This window comes from Schistocerca cancellata, chromosome 9, assembly GCF_023864275.1.
Source record: "Schistocerca cancellata isolate TAMUIC-IGC-003103 chromosome 9, iqSchCanc2.1, whole genome shotgun sequence".
NCBI classification, from domain to species: Eukaryota; Metazoa; Arthropoda; class Insecta; order Orthoptera; family Acrididae; genus Schistocerca; species Schistocerca cancellata.
In genome coordinates, this window is record NC_064634.1 from 347,754,982 (window position 1) to 347,775,766 (window position 20,785).

Genomic DNA, 20,785 nt, shown 5'->3' on the forward strand with positions numbered 1-20,785 from the left:
CGGAAGTTCATGCTGTAGAATAGAGCTGTCACACCCGGTTGTTCAGGGAAGTTGTACAAATCCATCGCCTGAATTCCCGTGCTGCAGCGAACTATCATTACGAGTAGTAAGAGTCGAACAACAGACGTAAAGATCGCGGAAAAACCGTCGGACATTCGCGTGTGTGGTACATATAATGCGGTCGCTAGCTCGATCCCAGGCTACCACCAGCAGTGGACGGTGAAGTCTTGACAATACCAGGCAATCTTGCTGGCGAAACGTCAGAAAAGTTATCGAACGAATTTCAGACGAAGAAACCGAGGCAGTTGCCAACATGCGGCTTGTAAAGTTTCAGTGATGAACATTTGTGCTGAAACAATTATGAGAGTGAATTTATTCCTTTTTCGTCTTTCTTCTCCTCAGGGTTGTTAGTTAACAGCGAAGTGGTCTCTACAGCACCGTTTCAATATACGTCTTTGTAACTGGGGTGATCGGCTTTTTAGTGTATTGTATGTAAATTTTTAATCACTAATGTCATGATATTATTTGGGAAGGAGGTTAAATTCACGTATTTATGTTTAGTTGAGAAATATAGCCTATGATTGTTATTTAGTTAGTCCTATCAGAGATTAGTCTGACTGGTATCCTCTGCTAGACTTGCTAAGCAGTAGGACAGGCGATAAAATGTGATACGACTCCTCAGGAAGCTTTACTGGCAGATATAAGACGGGATCTGTTGGACGACGTCGAAGTGAAAGACTGAGATTCTATCGAGGGACGTATGACGTCTCACATTCATTATCAGCGGTCAGCGGCGGACAGTGAATAACGAAGGAGACTATATATATGTGCCCCACCAATACACACCTCACCTTATCACCCACCATAATGCATCGAGTATACAATAATGTCGAAAATGTAGTTATTTGACTGCAGGAACATTGAATGCCATTCTTTATGTGTGATATGTGTTAATAAAGTCCTCCAGAGTATATGAGAATAACCAACAAACCCTTCCTTGACATTCAGATACGTATGTCATCATCGTCACTACTATCAGTCACAATTTATATTTGATTATTTTCTGAATGTACGTACGTCCGTTTCCGATCAGGATCAACTATTCAGTGTCATTCCAATACATCTGACTTTAAGCACGTAAACAGCTTACAACTGACAATTGCTTAAAAGTACAAGGTGGGGCATATAAAATTAGCCCGTTCGACTGGATACGATTGGATATGAAAGTTTACATACACCACCACCCCGTGTCGCACGCACCATGTGTACGCCCGCTACGTGGTCCACACCGGTTCAGAGCGTGGTTTGGGCTGTGTCAGTGTGAGTGGAGTAGTGCAAAAATGACGATGGTACTCGCAGAAGAGCAAAGGGTTTTCGTTGTCCGAAGTAACGTGACAAGAAAATCGTGGAAACGTGTGGTCAGTTGTTTGCTGAGAAGTTTATGGTTCAAATGACTCTGAGCACTATGGGACTTAACTTCTGAGGTCATAAGGCCCCTAAAACTTAGAACTACTTAAACCTAACTAACCTAAGGACATCACACACACCCATGCCCGAGGCAGGATTCGAACCTGTGACCGTAGCGGTCGCGCGGTTCCAGACTGTAGCGCCTAGAACCGCTCAGCCACCACTGCCGGCTGAGAAGTTTAATGGTGTCAAAGTGCCAGGACAGGGTTCCGTGGAAACGCTTTGTTCTAAAATGGCGTTAGATCGGATCTGTCAAAAAACATTCCGAAATCTGTCCTCACACCAGAAAATGCGGCTTGCAGATCACCGGTAAATGCTTCAGAATCCTACCATATCACCATATCAACCTGACGCCGCAAGAGAGCGGCATACTAAGTCGATCATAAGGATGAATCATGGACCTGCACATACATACCTACGGACTGTATGTTGTTCACACATTAAAACCAGCGGATATTTCTCAGCTCCTCGAGTTTTATGAGTGACTGTTCACTGTGGCAACAATGAATGGTTTGGTCCTGGATCTGTTCATTATGTTTGATGAAGTCAGGTTTCGCCTGAGCGGTTATCTCAACTCCCAGAGTCACAGGTTCTGGGCAGTGGAGAACCCGCATAACTTCCACGAGACACCACTGCGTGATCAGAATTTGGGGTTTGGTGTGCAGCGTCTGCACGCGGCATTATTGATCTCATCTTCTTTCATCAGACACTGACTTCGGTGCACTATATTGCCAATATTTTGAAACCATTTGTGGCAGCATTAACGTAGGAGGAAACGAGTACAGTAACTTCCAACGCAATGCAGCAACTGCCCGTACAGCCGGCTGTACCTTGGAGCACATTTACACAGTTTTCACACCTGACAGAGTTGTTAGCAGAAGTCACTCTTGTAGCGGCCCTAGCTACCCAACCAGGTCACTTGATCTATCAGTGAGAGATTGTCGTCAGGTCGAAGACGTATCGCTACAGCCCTCATAGTCTTCAAGAACTGCAGCAGAACATTTAGGATCAGTTTGCACAAATTCCAGCAGTCCAGCTTTGGTCTGCCTTAAGCAACTTGCTGACCAGGGCCCAATTGTGCCAATAGATGAATGGTGGTCACATTCAACATCTTCTATAGTTAGGTTAGTACTGTATTTCCTTTTCTCTGTTGTGTTTCTCTTTCCGTGGAACTCTGCTCTTTGGGCCACCTTTTTTTCCGCCCTGTACTTTCATGCTTCTCGATACATTTACAGGAAGTAGATTCCTGGATGTATATCCACGGTTCGAACCTGGAGGAGGAGCGAGAAGACGGGCTTACAATTTCCCACTGTCTCTCCCCTCTCCCTGTTTCCAAATATAACTTTCCACCAACCCCCATTAAAGTGACACAAATGTGTACGATTTTAATAATAACAGCGACAAAGTACACAAAATACAATGAGTAATAGTTTGTTTATGGTAAGTACTCTGGAAATATGCTCAAGAAACGGCAGTTCAGAGGAATCCAGCACTGGAAATTAAACTTCCTACAATTTGGGAAGTACATGTGCCATGCAATAAATTTAAGAAGTATAGTAGTAAAAAACTATCGCAGTGCCATAATTCAGAGAACATAAGTTCGAAGTGTGCACTCATCAGTATTGCTACTGCAGTAAGCAGTGAATGCAGTGTGCAAATTACACGTTTGTGAGTGTAGAAACGAAAGGAATGCTTTTCTTCTGGTAAACCTTCCGGGATGTAAGGTCGTGGTCCATGAAACTCTTCAGCTCCTAACGTTTCGTCCAGAGCTGCGCTGGACATCTTCAGAGGGGTGTTTCTCCTCCGGTGAGTCTTGCCGGCAAGACTCACCGGAGGAGAAACACCCCTCTGAAGATGTCCAGCGCAGCTCTGGACGAAACGTTAGGAGCTGAAGAGTTTCATGGACCACGACCTTACATCCCGGAAGGTTTACCAGAAGATATCTCATCCGGTCGTGGAAGCCTTCATACTATGAAAGGAATGCTGTTTCTTTCAGTTGTTTCTGCCTAGTTTCGGGAAGTCAGTTGTTCTGTTTTATTTTTTTTTTTTTTTTATGGAGGATCTTTCCCTTTCTCTCTTCCCTTACTCAACTTATTTTCAGTTTTCTGACTCTTGGACTCACGAACCAAGTCGAATGTGGAATGTGTTGTTGACTGCACGTACGCATAACCTGCCTATATGCACCTTCACCTGACTGGAATATTGATCGGTTATACATAACTTGTCAGTTCTACAACACCCTGCTTTTTCAGAGACTTTTAGTTTTCATGTTGTTTTATTCTCCGAAATTTAAATGTGGAGTTTAGAAATTAGCATACGGGAAAATATAAATCCTTCAGTACTATTGCTCACAGGTTATTCTCATTCTGTTCAGCGAGTTTCTGTTCCTGTCTCCAGTCGGCTATTTAACGACCACTGCAAAGTCCGCTGGTCTTGGCCAATACACCTCCCCCTTCCTGGAGATACCTGCCGCTTTCACTTCTAGGGTGCTGCACCCCTACCTCAGCATGCTTTGCTATACTCTGTACCCTCACTAGTGTTGACTCAGAAGAGCTAGCGACTAGCAGTGGTGACCGAGCGAGGTGGCGCACTGGTTAACACACTAGACTTACATTCGGGAGGAAGACGGCTCAAAACCGCGTCCGGCCAAGCAAATTTAGATTATCCTCGATTTCCCTAAACCGCTCCAGGAAAATGCCAGGATGATTTGCTTGAAAGAGCACGGCAGATTTCCACCCCATCCTTGACAAACAATTCGAGCTTCGATGTCGATGGGGCCTTGAACCCAATCTACCTACCTTTTTAGCAGTGGCATCCTAGGCAGCTTTGCACCTGAACGTACCAAGCTTTATGTTGCACATTCAAACGCCCAACCTCTGCCAACTCGCCTCAACAAGTTTCGTCACATATTTCAAGACACAGACATAGATATCCAAGTAATATTTCGGTTAAAGAATTGGCTCAAACCAAGAAGTCCCACAAGTTTTGTAAATCTAGATCGCTGTATATTTCTAAGACACGACAGATGTAACAGACGAGGGGTGGAGTAGGGGCGTACATGCGCTCTGATTTATTACCTACGGTGCTACACACATCCAACAATAATGAAGATAAACGAATGGATTATATGTTAACGGAGATCAAATCCATTAGCGGAGAGAACTGATATGTGTCCTCTACAAACCTCCTAAAGCAGGCAGGTTTTCCTATTTCGAATCTTCTTTTTCAATCCCCAAATCGACATACGGGCATATAATTATAGCTAGTGAGCCTAAATAAAACTTCTGTGCAGTACTCCGTGCAGTGTGAAGTTTAAGCAGATGCTTGATTCTTCAAAATTGTCGCTACTTTACCTTGCTGCTGCCCATCATAGAAACAGTAGTCACAGCCTCATAGATATATTTACAAGAGAATACCCAGACAGAGTAATCTGTGCGCCTCAAACATCTGCACCTGACATATTTGCCCTTGATGTAATTTTCCTGGTGTGCTCATTAGAATGTCCCTGAAAGACACCACATTGGACTAAATGCCGAGACTTCAAACACATTCATTCGTCAGAATTTGCAACTGAGGCACAAGGAATAGTTTGTGGGGCATCTTCTGTTCCCTTTTCGGACGTAAACGAAAAACTTCATGGATTTACTACCAAAATTACTGAATTACATGACAAATACATTCCTGTACAGACCGGAGAGGTTAGAAGGAAACCTACACCCTCACTAACTAAGAAAGTAAAACACCTTATGAATGTCAGAGACGCTACATATCGGACATACAGACTGCAGCCCAAACCCGAGAATCATATTGCTAACAAGCAGAAACAGAACAGAGTCAGTCAAGCTGTGAGCAATTCAAAGCTCTGGCATCCCGGTACATTAAACGAGTGGTCTTGTTATAGGCAAAGTAAAAGCTGCAGCTGATACAAATGTCCCAGTCGATAAAGTGAACCAGTATTTCACATTACCTAAAACCACTGCAATATCTCTTTATATTCGATGAATTATTCTGATACAATTCTACCCTTGAATGACGTTTACAAATTTTCTATCTTCATACTCGCAGAATCCATGCGCAAAATAGTTTCATACAATAGCTATGCCATGAGCGCATAATTATTCTTTGTAGTACTCTCTCTGGTGATTGTTAAAAGAAAAAAAGCTTCCGAGATTGTCTTCGTGCCGATTAGCCTGAGCTTGGTTTGAAGAACTGTAATCTGATTATTGAGATTTATGACAGAAGATAACTGACACGAAATTGTACGATTAAAATGGAAATATTGCTCCTTCATACAAAAGGTGTGTATTTGACATTTGAGAATTAATGATTTTCATCGATATATTGGGTAGTTGTTAATCAGAAGGGAACTTCCGAAAGACTGGATACGAACCTGCATTTAATAATCCAAGAGCTCCATTACTTCTTCGGAAAGTTAAACTTCATCAAAGCCAAATATCCGCTTGATCTGAGGTTTACCGACTGATTATACAACGCTCCCAAAATTACGAGGCATTTTATTTGTACAGATTAGCAGACTGCCGCAAAGCACGAGCCTGCAAAGAAGAAGAATCATCGCCTGATTTCATTCTAACAAGTAAAATTTCTGAATCATTTTGAGTGACTGAGCTATAACTGTTTCATATTATTAAAGACTGATTGCTCGAACGAATTGAGAGCTACATAATCACGTAGATAGGAGGAAAAATTACACCACATTTTAATTGCACACAGAATTATTGATCATATCGTTGGGGTAAACGACTGTAGTCACGAACAATTCTGTCTAAAGAATGTGACTTGTAATACCATAAAAAATTTCATAATACGTAGCACGTCAGAATCTACTGAACACGATGGCTCACAGTCCAAACGATTAAGCTTATTATTGATCCACTACTGTCCACTATAACAAATATCTTCAACCACTCCTTAACCATAAGTGTTTTCCCTGCAGCATTAAACAGGAACTACTTAAGCCATTATACCTAAAAAGGATTTTGCCGCGGCAACCTCTGATTACTGACCTATTCGTGGTATTCCAGACTGACCGAGGCCTTAGAATGTATAGTCCACGACCAGATAACAAACAGCCCGATCACAAACGACCTACTAGACGAATACCATTCAGGTTTCCGTAAGCATCTTAGCACAAATTCTGCCTTTATAAAGGTAACAAATGATCCGAACTTTGCCATGCACGCACAAGATTCAACTATCATGTGCTTCTTAGACTTCGGTAAGGACTCTGACGCTGTCTACTGCGACATTTTACTTGGCAAACTTAGCAGCCTTAATCTCGCCAAGCGCAGTGCAATAGTTTCGCTCTTACGTGACATCTCGCTAGCAATGCGTTATGTCCGGCCCCATGAAGTCACTGTCGAGGAAGATAGCATGAGGCATCCCTCAGGCTTCGGTATTTGGTCCTATACTCATTTCATCATATGTCAATGATGTGTGATGAGTTTTGTCCTACTCCAAATACCGCACATACGCTAATGACTTCCAGTTGTATGTAAGTAGGTTAAAACTCACGCCATCAGAAACCCAGGCGGTACTGGTTAGTCATTTATGTGCATTAGCCCGAATTATAGAGAATTTCTACCATGTTTAACCTTAAATGGGGCAAATGACTTCTTCCTGCACAAGAGTGTCTAAGGGCATTAACAGATGAAAATCTAATTTGGACTGAGCATGTAACTGCAATGTGCGTGAAGACACCGACATCTCTCCACGCCCTACAAAAATATAAGAACCTCATCCCTCTTGACCTGAAAAAGGAACTCGTACAATTACTTATACTTCCACTTATTGATTTCACAGATTTTTCACTGCAAGGAATTTTTCAGGAATACCCAAGAAACTGGTTATGAATTCCTGTATTCCCTGTATCTGTGATTTTCGACGCTTTATTTATATTTCATAATTATATGCACAGCTATCCTGGCTGCGCGCAGACAAGCGCAGTGATTTTCATATCCACTATCTTCTCTACAGTCTTATCAACGTACACTGTCCCTCATACCTGTCCTCCACCTTAACGCTCTTATCCGAACAAAATTGTTCAGCATCCGATCCCATCAGAGCGAGATCCTTTCTGTCCAACTCCATTTTTCAGCCACTTTCTTCAAGTCCTTCTCAGCAGCAGGAACCACACTCTGGAATAATCTCCAGCAGTATATCAGAGGACAGGCAACATCTCCATCTTCATAAGACAACTAATGACATATCTACTGAAGCAACAATGACTACCATTGTCCATGAATGCTCTCGGTACCTCTTTCATCCTTCTTTCCAATCCGACCTCTAAATTTCGCAGTACTCTTACGTGGAGCACTCTCCTTAAATTTACTTTCCCTATAATTCGCTAATCAGAAAATATTTATTTTCTACTTCTATTAATTCTTTCCTTATCTGCCACTATCATTATTATTATTATTGTTATTATTGTTATTATTGTTATTATTGTTATTATTATTATTATTATTATCAATATTACAGGCGGCAGTGGTACAAACACTTCCAGTATAAAGTTCTTTAGTTAAATCAGCTTCACTTGCTCACAAAGTCACTACAGACACTCAAATCATTTTAATACTACTTGTTATATTAAAATTGTTATTTCTTAGGCAACTATGTTGTAGAAATGGTACTGTATGTGCGAAAACCTGGTCTTGCATAAGAGAGGGCCTGATGGCCCTAATCAGGTTAGGTTAAAAATATATAAATCAATAAATTGTGTGAGTGCCTAATGACCCCACGTTACCACACCCCTCCCCCTTCGGACAGCCCACCCCGTCCTAAGATTTATGACTTCATAGTTCTGGGATTTGGGGTAGATGTAACTGGGAAAAGATAGAAAGTGAAGAGATAGCCCAAATGTTGGGGAAGAAAGAGAGTCTGTTAGATGTGGTAGGATGTAATCGTCTAGGAAAAGGTTAAGATTTTGCAGTAAGTTGATATGGTGGCAGTGTAGGTGTAGGGTTCATGGGATGGGTGAATATGTTTGAATAGGCGGGGCGGCATACCAGGGTTGAAAATTAGAGGTGAAACAATGTGGCTCTTGGCATCGAGTCGCAGAATGTTATATAAAAAGGCTTGCACGTAATCAGTAGGTTCAAATGTGCATAGTGTCAATAATTAAAGTTCTAGTTTCAAAACGCTGTTGGTAGAGAAACGCTTTTCAGCGTGGTACCAGATTTCAACAGCGTATTACTGCCGCTACAAATGACGGATGAACTGCAATTCGACGGCTATGGTTTGAGTTGCACCTTAGACCATCACCACTGTTCAGTGTGCACGACTACAGAAGTTCGGCATCCAACAGATGCGGCACTGTTAGCTAGGCAATTCCATTAACCACGGCAAGGTCCTACCACATCGGATGGGAAAAACTGGTTTTTAATTATCCTGGGGCCAAAAACCTCACAAAAAGCGAAATGGCATACGTTTTTAAAAGTCCTATGGCTAAAAATCGTATACATAGCAAAACGACATCTGTTTCTAATGGTTGTGAGACTGGCGCAAGATATGTTCAATATGCTGCCTACCGTTTCCTATCACAGGGTGTAATCGAGAAAAGACATGTTCCAAAACAGATCGGAATGTCTCTGGGATCGCGTTCACAATGTGTTGCCCAATGCGTGCCTTAAGTTCAGCTATGTCTGTAATTTGAGTGCTGAACACAATATCGTTTAGATGACCGCACAGTCAGAAGTCACACGGATTAACATTAGGTGATTTGGATGGCCATGCTGTAGGGAAATAACGGCTGGTATTTCTAGCATTTCCGAAACGCCTCTGCAGCGGCGGCTTCAGTGTCTGTGCAGTCTGCAGAGGGGCGCAATCTTGCATAAAATGAACCTAGCCACACAACCACGCTGTTGAAAAGTTGCAATGACGTTGGTACGCAAAAGACTTTCATAGCGTTTGCCACTGACATTACAGGTAACAGAAACCGCAGGGTCCATACACTCGAAAAAATACTGTTCTTCGATAAATGATGCCATCAGCCCGCACCAGTCACCTTTCCAGAATAAAATGGTAAGAGTTTGATGTGCGTGCGGATTTTCCGGTGTACATATTCTGCAGTTCTGTGAGTTGACATGTCCTTTGAAATAGGCTTCGTCTGTCCACAGAATCTTCCATGGCCATGACCACAGCCATGTGAGCAAGAAATTCCAGAGCGAACGTTTGTCTTGCTGGCATGTCATCAGGAAGCAACTCCTGAATACGAGTGATTTTGTATGGCTAACAGTGTCTGATGTTCAGTAAGATTTTATGCCCCCTGCTCGCAAGCATGTCCAACGTTTTGGCACAGAGTGTTTGTACACAACCACTCGACTCCACCGTCAGTCCTGTGGCCACATGCTCGACAGACGTCGGATGAAGTGCTTTCATCCTTCTGCTCCAATGTACTTCAAAAGAACCTGTCTTTTCAAATTTTGTAATAATCTTCTCCAGGCTCCTATGCCATGCTTTTTTCATACCCTTCAGTGTCCGGAACTTCTGCAGGGCTAATGGCACACAATTTTTTTGTTCTCTTTCTACAGCGTTTTGAAACTGGAACTTCAATTATAGACACAATGTATATAGGTTGGTGTAGTTAGGGGAAGATGATGATGTTTACACAAGATACACTAGCGTGGAGAGCGCTATCATAGCAATCTTAGGATTGACGACAATAACAACAAAAACAAAAGATGGAAGCTGTTGCCCTTTACTCCATATTCTAGAAGTTCCTATGATCGCTAAAAGTCTTCCAAACCACAGACAAAAATTATGGGACATTCCATCCAGAGTTCCCATGCTCTAACCATTTACCAGGTTTAGAAGTATGAAACCGGAATTTGGTTGCAATGATTACACGTCTGTTGTTTGAAATTGATAAACAACATTCCATTCAAAATAATCTTCGTTATTAGTCGTTCGTCGTTTCTCCCACCTCTCCAGCAAGCTATGAATACCACAAAAAAACGAAGTTCTTCATTGGAGGCGAACCATACGAGTCATGTTCGTAGATTTCCATAAGAATTGAAGAGTTGTTCAGCGAGAGTGGGTCTCAGTGATGCAAAATGATGATAATCAGACGGAGTCAAGTCTGTAGAATAAGCCGCATGCTCTATTATTTCCCAACTGAACACCTCGATCGTTTCCCTGACCTGTACTGCAGTGTGTGATAGGGCCTTATCATGAAGCAATATGACTGTTGCCTTTTCCTATATTCCGGTCGTTTTACACGTAATGCTCGATTTAAATCGATCATTTTCTGTTGGTAGCTATCAGTGTTAAAGGTTTCACCAGATTTTAGAAGCTCACAGTAAATGACACCCTTCGGATCCCACCAAGCACAAAGCATTGTCTTCTTTTCAATGGCTTCACCCATGATTTACGACGCTTAGGACTCACAAAATACATCCATTTTTATTACCTTTCACTATTCTATGGACAAACGACTTTCTTTTGTATCTGGCGAGCAGCATTTCATAAGTGGTCTTTCGATTAGCTTGCTGTCTTTCATTGAGTTCTTGCGGAACCCATTTTCCTACTTTCTGCACCTTCCCCCATAGCTTTCAATCGAAGAGAAACCGCTTTCTGTGTCACATTCAGTTGGTCCGCGAGTTCCTGTTGAGTTTGAGTATCATCTTCATCCAATAAGGCCTGCAGTTCGTTGTCTTCCAACTTTTTCGGTGGTTTCTCGCGCTCGTCGTTTCTCACGACAAAATCACCACTTTTGAATTTCTTGGACCCCTCGAAAAACTGTGTTTTCCTAAGAGGATGTTCGCCGAAAGCTTCGACAAGCATTCGATGCGATTCAGCAGCAGCTTTCTCCAAATGATAACGGAAAACCAATGCTGTCCGCAAATCGTAGTTCGTTGGCAATAAACTCGACATATTTACAGGTTTGAAACAGATACCGATGTATGGAACTTGGGTCACTGTGTGCTGACATTCGTCAGCCGTTACATGAAGCAGATGGCACTGCAGACGCGGTCTCATGTGTCCTACACTGACGGCTAGCACCATCTATATTGAAATTCCCGTTTCCTACTTCTACACCTGGTACGATCGACCTATTCAGTTGAATAAGACATTAAAATACATTTGGCTAACGCTCAACTGATAATTGACATTGAAATTCCACCATCTAACCATCCAACAGACAGCCCAAAACAGAAAAAGATATACTAAAACTACTAACCAGGCGAACACTAGGATTGTATCCTTTCACTGTCTTCCATATCTGCAAAAGCTTGATCAACCATTCCACACCTCCCCACGTCAACATGGCCTCGATATCCACTGCACCAAACTTATATCATTCCCTTCAACTCTTTGAAAGTTATCCACTCCGTCTTGCCTTCCACATCTGTTAGCTCACATGACTCCTTATCCTTCTCACCCACATTCATCATCCTTGTGTATACTGTACCGTCCACCACAAGCTCGATTTCAAAATCCCAATGTGTCCCTTTAATTCCAAATACAAGAATGCTGCCACGTCCATACTGATACAGCCCAGAAACCCTATCCCTACACACTTTCCATAGTTTCTTCTAAAAAAACATTGGCAGAGTCCTTCTCCAAGAGAAGGAGATCCTCTCCATTGTATTGTGCGAATGGTGTATTGAACTGAGAACCTAGAAACGACGGAGATTCCTCGTCCGCGCCGTAGCCCTCAGTGGTTCACAACCTCACAACAGGCTACAGCAGTCCACCCACCCCGCCGCCGCCCCATATCGAATTCTACATCTACATCCATACTCCGCAAGCCACCTGACGGTGTGTGGCGGAGGGTTATTATGCGGTTCCCCCCGGGGAACGTTTCATACCAGACGAGTGCAGCTCCAAATGTTTGCGTGGTAGAATAACTATGGTGTACTCGTACATGGAGACAGTGTTTGCGCAGCAATCGCCGACATAGTGTAACTGAGGTGGAATAAGGGGAACCAGCCCGCATTCACAGAGGCAGATGGAAAACCGCCTGAAAAACCGTCCACAGGCTGGCCGGCACACCGGACATCGACACTAATTCGCCGGGCGGATTCGTGTCAGGGACCGGCAAGCCTTCCCGCTCTGGAAGCAGAGCGTTAGACCGCGCGGCTAGCTGGATGGGCTGATCCTCCCCATTAGTTATCCATACCATCAACGGTCTTTCCTAGCCCCATAACTTCCGTCATTCTCTATCCCTCGCACAAGATAATGTGGAGAGGTATATCCAACCAATCTTTAGATCTAAGATTAGAACAGGTGAGAAGAAGTTTGTGTTTCGGCGACCTCACCTGAGCAGGTGACCATCCCTGCGGCGCGACGTCTGCCACGGAGAGTCCTCGTAGCGGTACGCCTTGCGGATGAGTGGCGCACACGAGCAGCTCAGCTTGTTCCCCATGGCGGCGTCGGCAGACTGCGGTTGTCACCAGGGCTGCATCACCTGCGACACCCACACACCGCTCCGTCACTCCCTGCTCCCTCTCACTGTCACTACCAATCACAAAACTAGACACCTCCAGGTTCCTAAGTCGTGGTAAAGGTTACGGGAGACAGTAAAAACATGTTGCCGCTCACAACAACACTTGCTATATCTAGATCTACACACACACACACACACACACACACACACACACACACACACACACGTCCGAGGGAGGACTCCGCGCAATTTCAGGATATTTTTGTTCAAGCTGCAGATAGTTATCATTTCATTCTACAGAAAACATCAGTCGAATGTGGCTACTTCGCCGCGCGGAGTGCCAACGCTGTTAGAGGCACCATGTCACGGATTGCGCGGCCCCTACCGCCGGAGGTCCGAGTCCTCCCTCGTACATGTGTGTGTATGTGTGTGTGTGTGTGTGTGAACGGGACCGAAGACCTCAGCAGTTTGGTCCCTTAGGAATTCACACATATTTGTACTATTTTTGTGTCGACTTAAGTATTAATTTTATAAGTGTTTATACAAGGAGAAGAGTGTTGAAAGATCTCGTAAATTCATGTAATCTGTTGCAGACCGTATTCTTTCCAACCAGAGTCCAGGGGGAGAGTAGTACGTCTGTAGACAAGGTTCTTGTTGATTTTTCAATATTAGAGGGGCATTCCGTTAGTAAAAGGGTAAATTATCTCTCAGACCATGATGCAGAAATTTTGACACAAAAAGAAGCTCGTGGCCAGGCGCGCTCGCACAGTGGTAATGAAAACATTTTTAAAAGTCATTAAAGATAAAGTTTGACAGAATGTTTATAATGCCGCTTACATAAACGGCAAATATTGCAACTTCCTCACCACATCAGGCGCTTTGAAAGCTGCTTTCCATTGGACACGTTTAAGACACGGTAGAAGCACTATCAGACAACCTGACTGCTGACTACTGGGATAAACATATCATGTAAAACAGTTTGGTTATCGTATCAACCCTTTAGAAATAACCACAACTGAGCTGCAGTAGTCCATTATAAACAGTACTGTAGGGTGCATAAAAGTATGATTAGGAAGGCAAAAAACATGGGATTTCCAAGCAGAATAAATTAAACCAATATGGACAGTCGTCAAGGAAACGTCTCGCCACCAGCACAAGGCTGAAGATATAAGCGTAGTAAGTACATTTTTCTTATTATGTATCTAACAATCACTTTCTGAATGTAGCCGGTGTATTCAACAAAACAATTAATTTCTACAGGGAATCTTATAACTCTCTTGGGAAATGGCTTTTCAAGACTGCTCTCTCAAAACGTCTCCTTCATATTCACAAGGAGGAGACTGAGTCAATAGTTAAATTGCGAAGACTAATGGCTCTGAGCACTATGGGACTTAACATCTATGGTCATCAGTCCCCTAGAACTTAGAACTACTTAAGCCTAACTAACCTAAGTACATCACACAACACCCAGTCATCACGAGGCAGAGAAAATCCCTGACCCCGCCGGGAATCGAACCCGGGAACCCGGGCGTGGGAAGCGTGAACGCTACCGCACGACCACGAGCTGCGGACTGCGAAGACTAAGAACTCTAAGCTATATGATAGCACATCTTACAGGATACTTAAGATCCGTGCTGCTTATGTTAGTCTTGTACTTAGCCACATGATGTACGCTATCTTTTGCTGCATGAAGATACGACGGAATGTCATTTTTGCAGCGTCACATTCGCGGTGTGGCATGTTTTACCTTAGTGTTCTTGGAGGCTGCTAGGTAAGAAGTCTCTGGACTACCGAGAGACTTACCAGTTCAGCCGATGAGGAGACGAAGGCAAGGAAACTGTTGACATTTTCTGTGACGTCAGAACTTCTGCCCAAGTTAATTTTACAACGGTTTTGAGGTCTTTTTGGGTAGTTTGCCCATCCTATTATTTTCTTGATCGACCAGCCATCTAATGTCATCCACTGTTTTTAACAGTTCTGGCTGTTGTTAATGAGCATTGCTTTTCGTTTTAACAAGAGCGAATAGTCATACACCGGTACCGCGATGCTGAGACCATGATCTTTAGTGTACAACAGTTTTAAATCCAATCGTCCACCAGTGTTAATGACTCGATATATGTATACACTCACTCGAGCATGTTGAAAAAACATGTAACATCACCTCGGACTTCAACCTCACGTAATTTTAAGTGCGCGTCATTCATGACGGCGGCTGAGTTTAGGTTCGATCTGCGCATCTGACGTCACAAAACACAGTCAGCCAATGAACAGAGAACGACGTTGCCAGAGCTCGACTGCAGTGCAGAGTACAGACGAGTGTCTTCAGTTTTAGAAAATTTCAGTCATAAATAAAGTAATTGAACGAAAGCAGTGTCTTGATATCAGACTTTCTTTAATATAAAGTTTGGAAAAAGCATTTTTATACCAATTGCTTTATATTCTATTAATTAATTAAACCAAACAAGCAATAAGCCTCCTAATTCGGGACTAGTGCAGCAGGGGATACAACCTGTCGGCTTTGAACAATGACGTCACAAGTTGCCAGAGAGCATGTATTACAGAGATGAAAGAGCTGAGGAGAATGTTGAGAAACAAAGGAATGCGAGAGAGATAAAAGCATAAGTGTTTTTTTGACTTTTTAAAAAAAAAATCTCACGAGATAGAATAAACTGATCCTACTTTATTAAGCAATATCTTGTCAAAAGCCGAGAAGTGATTCTTCTTAATGTTCTAGCTCCCTTCAGTACGTAATAAGTGTTTTTTGACTTTAAAAAAAATCTCACGAGATAGAATAAACTGATCCTACTTTATTAAGCAATATCTTGTCAAAAGCCGAGAAGCGATTCTTCTTAGTGTTCTAGCTCCCTTCAGTACGTAATAAGAGTTTTTTGGCTTTTTAAAAAAAAAATATCACGAGATAGAATAAACTGATCCTACTTCATTAAGCAATCAGTAAAGAAACGAAACTGAAACATAACAGCTTTCTATAACAAAAAATTAATAATCCACATTACCTCAAAATCATTACGAAAAATATTAAGTACCGGCCGAATAAAAAACAAATAATTAAGTTAATTAAGTCACACGTTTAATGATGCACCCAATATCAAGCGATCGCTTTTAGATTTACATTCAATTATTTTAATGATAGTGCTTATTAGAACACAGAACTGCTTTATTATCTATGCCTCGAAGTGAAGACATTACGATCTATGACTAAGGAATGACGTCATTGTTCAAAGCCGACGGGTTGTATCCCCTGCTGCACTAGACCCCCTAATTCAGGCGATAGCACGGAAAGGTATTTGTATCATTCTCACTAGCCGCTTTTTCGCAATAAAGAACAGCGCTAATTGTTTATTTCCTATTGTACTTCGACGAAACGTGAGTAATTTATAGTCATACCAACAGTGTTTGTCGGTATTTTGCGTGATATTTTAAAGTTCTCTGGGAGATGCATTGATTGACGAGCTGCAGTCGGCACGGTAGCTCAGCGTGTTGGGTCATAGGTTTATGTGCCCTCTGTAATAAAAAAACTGAGTTAATCGATCAACAATGAACTTAAACCGATGTCTTACGACGTCCGCCCTGAGCAGATGCAACGAACAAGTGCGAAGAAAATGAGTTAAAAAAAAAGAGCTGCAATAGCTTAATGATTAATGTCTATGACTGTCAAGTGGAAGGTTCTAAGTTCAATCCTTGTTTGGTGCTCAATATTTTCTTTATTTAAAAACAATATCAAAGTGTATTACTTCATGAATTTTATTCGTTTGAATATAATTTTTTGAAATTTCTAGTGGCAACTAAAATCGACCATATGGAAAGTATACGCTATGGACTTTTACCTCTGCAAACTCTTCAAAATTTCGTGCAGTGGTTTACTATATCTAATGCTACACAATAACTGCGTTGAATTTCGAAACAAAATTAAGTCATTTATGGGGGGAAGGTATCAGTCAAGAAGATGTGTAAAAATAAAATTTTTGGGCCAAATACCTTTTTTTTATCGAATGATAAAGTGTATCAAAGCAGTCTAAACACCATGTGTCTGCACAGGCGAGCAGCGCAATGATGACAAAATCGCACACATCGCGGAATGCGGGGAGCACGTCTCTATAGCAGCGAAAGGGTTAATGCGGCCGTGGTGGCTTTATTTCATAAACTGCGCGCTCCCCCCTAAACGTAAGTTTGCGAACTATATACTATGGCGCAGCTTCTCTTGGTGCGTACAACTGGCAACGCAGCACTCTCCCGCTTCTTGGCGGGCATGCGCGAACCGCCAAGATAAAAGAATTGAACTATAGTACGAGAACAGTAGAAGTCCGCAGCTCGTGGTCGTGCGGTAGCGTTCTCGCTTCCCGCGCCCGGGTTCCCGGGTTCGATTCCCGGCGGGGTCAGGGATTTTCTCCGCCTCGTGATGACTGGGTGTTGTGTGATGTCCTTAGGTTAGTTAAGTTTAAGTAGTTCTAAGTTCTAGGGGACTGATGACCATAGATGTTACGTCCCATAGTGCTCAGAGCCATTTGAACCATTTTGAACAGTAGAAGGGGCAGCAACTTAGTGCGAGGTCTTCTGCGGCGAACCTCCGCGAAACCGACCGCCGGCGGCACGGCACGTCGGAGGGCCATTAGCGAGAGGAGCGGTGAGGTTCGCCCCCTGGCTAACAGATGGCTCTGGTCACTCGCGGCGCTGCGCTGCGAACACGCCCACCGCGCCCCCGGTAGACCGCTCCGCCAGGTTGATTTAAGTGCACTCCCGGCAATTGCGGCAAAGTGCGCGCTAAAAGAGCCGGCCGGCACGCCGTCTTCGCTGAGGTGAGCCAGTAATCTGCCGCTTTCATCCGTCACCCTGTCCGCTCAAATAACGCAGCCCCGGCTGCAGCGGTCTGTAATGTAACGTCACGTAGCGTCAAGGTGACGGAACGAACCGTACAGCAGGTTACATGGAAGGAGGCAGACGACGCTTCATAAACAGAGTTACTCGGTTTGCGTAAACTGTCTCAAACAACCACCTAAAGAGCTGATACACGTTTTGCTGCGAAATACTCAACGTTGATGAAGCCAAAAGCTCGACAATGGAAGAGCAATTACTGGAATGGTCGTCTGTGACACTTGCGTAATGTTCGAATATATGGATTACTAAGACGGAATTATTCAGAATTATGTGATGATCTATTGCAGCGTATCGCAAAACCAAACAGCTGCTGCCGGAGCCTTCATTTCAATGCGAGAAGCGTTAAAGAGCAGAATACATTCGTACAAATTTATAAGTAACAGATTACTAGTGCTGTGTCATATGCTGAGTATACAGTCTTTATATGCACCACAAGAAGGAAAAAACACTATTGCAAACATAAAAAATAAAAGCATTAATATATCCTTCTCATGGTAGACTTAGATGCCCAGGTAGGCAAGAGATTCATAACGATAAAGTTGGTACAAAGAGTGATAATACACTGAATATCAATGAAATGATGCTAACATAGTTTGCTGCATACGATGAATTACGAATAACAAACACCTTTTAAAAATCGCAATACTCTTAAATGAATATTGGGCAGCCAAGGGTACAACTTCAGTAATTCACGGTATTCTTGCAAATAAAATGTGATGGGTAAGAATAAAAGACACAAGAGTACACAGTAGCTTGGTTGTATCATCAGTTCGCTTTTTACTGAAAAGTGCCCTTTTTTTTTTAAAGAAAAGGGGGGGAGGGGGGGAAGGAACTTCGCATAAACGCCCCGGCGGATGTGAGACCTTATTAGGAGCACCTGCTCCAAGAGCATACTATCAAAGTGTTGTGCCACGAGAAACTAAATGACAAATGTCAGATGAAACCGATAAGCAGCAACATAAATAGAGAATGGGATACTATTATAGAAATTATAGCTCACACAGCCGCTGAAGCACTAAGAATGAGAAAAAAGAAATACTCTGAAAGGGATTAACGATTTGGAATGACCAGATTAGCAATTTAATAAAAGACAAAAAAGAGGCATATCTAAAAACCTCGTCGTTATCTAACGATGTGAATTACAGACAGTATTATAAAATCGCTTTAGTAAAGAAAAAAGTACTAATAATTAAACGGGAAAGTTGGGAACGACATGTGAGTGGAATATGGAAGACAAAACAAAACATACAAAATTATGAAGCAATTGGATAAACATAATATCTGAAAAAGAATGGTTAAAATACTTCATGTGTCAGTGAACTGATTATGAAGAAGAACCAGAAATAAATATCAACACAGGCCACTCTGTATATCTGAAAACAACGGAAGAGCTACAAAATGTGATCAAAGGAACAAAAACCAAACACGCACGGCACTGATAATTTAAACATGGAGCTAATTATTTACGCAACTGATCAGCTAAAGCATAAACTCTAAATTTTATGAATGTTTTCTGGCTGAGTAGGCACGCGCCAGACGAATGGAATGAACCTTTTATATGCCCTAATTACACCTAATTACAAGAAAGGCGATGAATCACAATGTGAAAATTACCGAGAAACAAATCTACTAAATTCCTGCTACAAACAGGATGCTAAGATTATAAACAAGATGTTAATACCGACAGTGAAAGCACGTGAGTTAGAGGTACAACATGGTTTTACAAAAGGTTAGTGACTGTGTTTTCACTCTGGCACAAGTAAAAAAAAAAAAGTTTGGGTCGCCACCTTAATTCGTTTTTATTGACTATGAAAAGGCGTTTGACGTGGCAAAGCGAAAAATGACATGGGGCTCACTTTAAGGAATTGGGAGATACAGCACATCTGATTACGGCAATTGAGTCTTTCTACAAAAAATAAATAAAATAAAATAAAAAAAACTAAATAAAATAAAATAAGGATCCGTACTGTGACGAATGGGACAGATTCTGATGATATCAGTCAAGGAGTCAGACAAGGCTGCCCACTCTATTTAATATTTACGCTGACAATATTACGCGTAAATGATTGATTTTACTAAATGACTCGTTAAGAAGTGACACTTTTAATTTTTTGACGATGCTACGTATTTGCTGATGATTAGATTATATTAGGAGAATATGAAGGAAAGGTTCGAATTTCAGTGCATAAATTGAGTCAAATTGCCGCTAAATTCAGAATGACAATATCGACAGACAAAACAAATGTGATGGTAATTCTGAGACTGGAACACATTAGATCAAAAGTTGCTATAGACGGGCAGATAACTAAACAAGTAAGACGGTTTAAATATTTAGGATGGAATTTTAAGTTTCCCAGTTCAGATGATGTATAGCTAAAATTGACCAGATTCAGACATTCGCGTGGGACTATACAGCGCACATTAAAACATAACGTACGGAAAGAAACATTAAGTAAACTCTACAAAGCAACAGCACTACCATTGCTGCTGTAAGGTAGCGAATGTTGGTCGCTAACACCTGATGCAAAGCGGGATATTCACTGATGGACAATAGAAGAAATACCGATATTAGACAAGAACGAAATGTTGAACCCATTACAAATTTAACTGAAAAATACCGACTGAACTGGAACGACCATGTCCACATATGTCTGGTGATAGAAAAACTAGAGCAGCAATACAATTTAAACCGACAGGCAAAAGGAACGTTGCACGTCCGTTAAAGAGATGATGAGAAGAATTCTGAGCGGAACATGTCAAAAGGCCTAATGCTTGACGAGACGACGATAATGACGGTGACAACGATGACGATGGTGATGAGTAAGACTGAAAGGTGGTTATTTCAGAGATGATATGTGGCTAATTGCAACACTCATTTACACTGAAAAAGAAGTAATGAGCAAGAGAAGATATGCAAACATCACGTTATTAAAATTTTTTTGACTATTAAATGCCATCTGGGTAGAAGCTCTTACATCAAGCTAAATTTACTTTAACAGGCGGTGAAGATAATATATT

The 20,785-nt window shown here is 42.1% G+C and overlaps 1 protein-coding gene across 1 annotated transcript in view; it reads right to left on the reverse strand.

Annotated features, from left to right (window-relative positions):
* The window catches only part of LOC126101405 (protein still life, isoform SIF type 1-like), a 276,203-nt gene extending 263,310 nt beyond the window's left edge, over window positions 1-12,893 (reverse strand). The window contains exon 1 of the mRNA XM_049912068.1: window positions 12,747-12,893. Coding sequence (XP_049768025.1) covers window positions 12,747-12,853 — 107 coding nt within the window. The 5' untranslated portion in view covers window positions 12,854-12,893. The remainder of the gene's footprint in view (window positions 1-12,746) is intronic.
* Between the last annotated feature and the right edge of the window lie 7,892 nt (window positions 12,894-20,785).